Source organism: Carassius gibelio, chromosome A4, assembly GCF_023724105.1.
Source record: "Carassius gibelio isolate Cgi1373 ecotype wild population from Czech Republic chromosome A4, carGib1.2-hapl.c, whole genome shotgun sequence".
NCBI classification, from domain to species: domain Eukaryota; kingdom Metazoa; phylum Chordata; class Actinopteri; order Cypriniformes; family Cyprinidae; genus Carassius; species Carassius gibelio.
In genome coordinates, this window is record NC_068374.1 from 8,203,395 (window position 1) to 8,205,263 (window position 1,869).

The window sequence follows — 1,869 nt, forward strand, 5'->3', positions numbered from 1 at the left end:
CTGCGCTTTCCACATGTAGAGCTTAAAAAAAAAAAAAGACGACAAAGTGGAACTTAGTCATTTTCCAAAACCGCTAAGCAAATATATACAGTTTCAGTACATACCACATAGAGACTGATTGCTGATGCTGCTCTTGTTCAATTTCAGCCTCTGGATCTGATTCTGGATCATAAATATACGCTGAATCTGACTGTTAGTCGTGGTTTGTTTTGCTTGGTTTTGTCCTCACGGTGTCACAGCTTCCAGACGCGCTCAACCCAATAGCCTACTGGCACTCGTGATTCTTTAGCTCCGCCCACACGTCACGCCTCTAACCGGTCATGTTTTTCCGGGAAAAATCGGTACAGACTATCTTTCTCTTATGAATATAATAAAACTAAAGACTTTTTGGAGTTATGAAGGATGCAGTACTACTCTATAGGTACTCAAGATTAACAGGATATTGAGTGAAAACCAGCATTTCACCCCACCCTTTAATCATTATAAACATAAAGAGCTAAAGAAAGGTCAATTACAAGCATTAGCTACACAACAGATCCAGGACAGTCTACTTTAAAATCTGAGTCTGCTTTAGATCAAGTTAAGACTGAAGAAACTTACCTGCAAACTTCTTCTGAAGATCAATTCTCTCTTGAGTGAGGTTGATGATCTTAGTCAGCAGCTGTTGTCTCTCTTGAGTGAAGGTGGCACACAGTATAATGCGTGCAGTCAGCAGAAGAACACACAGCAGCACAAACACTACTGCAGCTGCTCTGGACCTTCTGATCATCACACCATCACTTCCTGAAGAGGATAGATATGATGTTAGTCTCTTCACTTCCTCTTATCATACGACTCACATCTTCTGAAACATGTGAACTGTAGACTAACTGTAACGCTTGTCAGACGTTTATTAGTGTGGTTTTTGTTCTTGTGTTTTGTAAGTAAATGCAGAGGAACAGTTCACTCAAAAATGGTTTCCTGGTTATTTACTCATCCGAGTTTCACTGTATGTCACTGTATTTGATACATTTTTGGTTTTGGAGGAAAACGTGAACAGGTCTCAAAATAAACCTTTTCTAAAGTTCAAAAATCCATATTTAGGAAGCTTTAAATTAATCTTCATTACCCTGGTTGATAAATAAGTGTCTTCTCTAGCAAAACGATCAGTCACTTTCAGGAAAAGATAAAGCATTGACCACCATCAACAAATGGAGCATGTCAGATCATACTGGAGGACCTGGAAGAGAGTGAATAATCAGAAAATGTCCTTTAATCTCAGTTACCTGTGTGTCGAGGTGTTCGGGGTTCTTCTGTGTTGAAGTCTTCTGTCTCTTTCTTATGTTTCATGTCTCTTACAGCCTCTGCACTGACGTAGATATCAACAATCCTTTCTATTCGGTCTTCTGAGTCTCTTATTGAATCTTTATCCGTGCTATATGACTGGATTCTCGTGGCGTTGAATCTTTGATATCTGTTCTGACTTTACCTCGTACGACGCTCACATATTTTTAGACATCAACTATCTTCTTCTCTGAGTTTTACCCTTTTCTATATTTTCATTTCCACATTCAGTAAACTAACACTAGTTTCTCTCGCTGTCGTAGACTGTGTTGTGTCCCTCATCTGTTTGTGTGGCCAGTATTTATGCAGAAAGGAAGTGTTTTTTTTGCAAATCAGGGTTCTCAAGTTTTTTCAAAAGCTTAGAGTGAGATCACATGAAGTTAGGGGAGGAGCTTAATGGAGCCCCGCCCCCCAATTTGACTCATTGTTCATAATTTACCAGCACAAATTGAATTTACAACTATAGTTAATTATATTAATTGCTAACTATACTAACTTTAACGTTATATTTCAAAATTACACATATACAAAAATTACAAAAATATA

General features: G+C 38.1%; 1 protein-coding gene across 1 annotated transcript in view; it reads right to left on the bottom strand.

Moving 5' to 3' along the window:
- Positions 1 to 1,570, bottom strand: part of LOC127968427 (C-type lectin domain family 10 member A-like) — a 4,893-nt gene extending 3,323 nt beyond the window's left edge. The window contains exons 1-2 of the mRNA XM_052569648.1: positions 1,266 to 1,570; positions 601 to 783 (exon numbers count right to left, since the gene is read on the bottom strand). Of these exons, the coding sequence (XP_052425608.1) occupies positions 601 to 783; positions 1,266 to 1,329 (247 nt within the window). The 5' untranslated portion in view covers positions 1,330 to 1,570. The remainder of the gene's footprint in view (positions 1 to 600; positions 784 to 1,265) is intronic.
- Between the last annotated feature and the right edge of the window lie 299 nt (positions 1,571 to 1,869).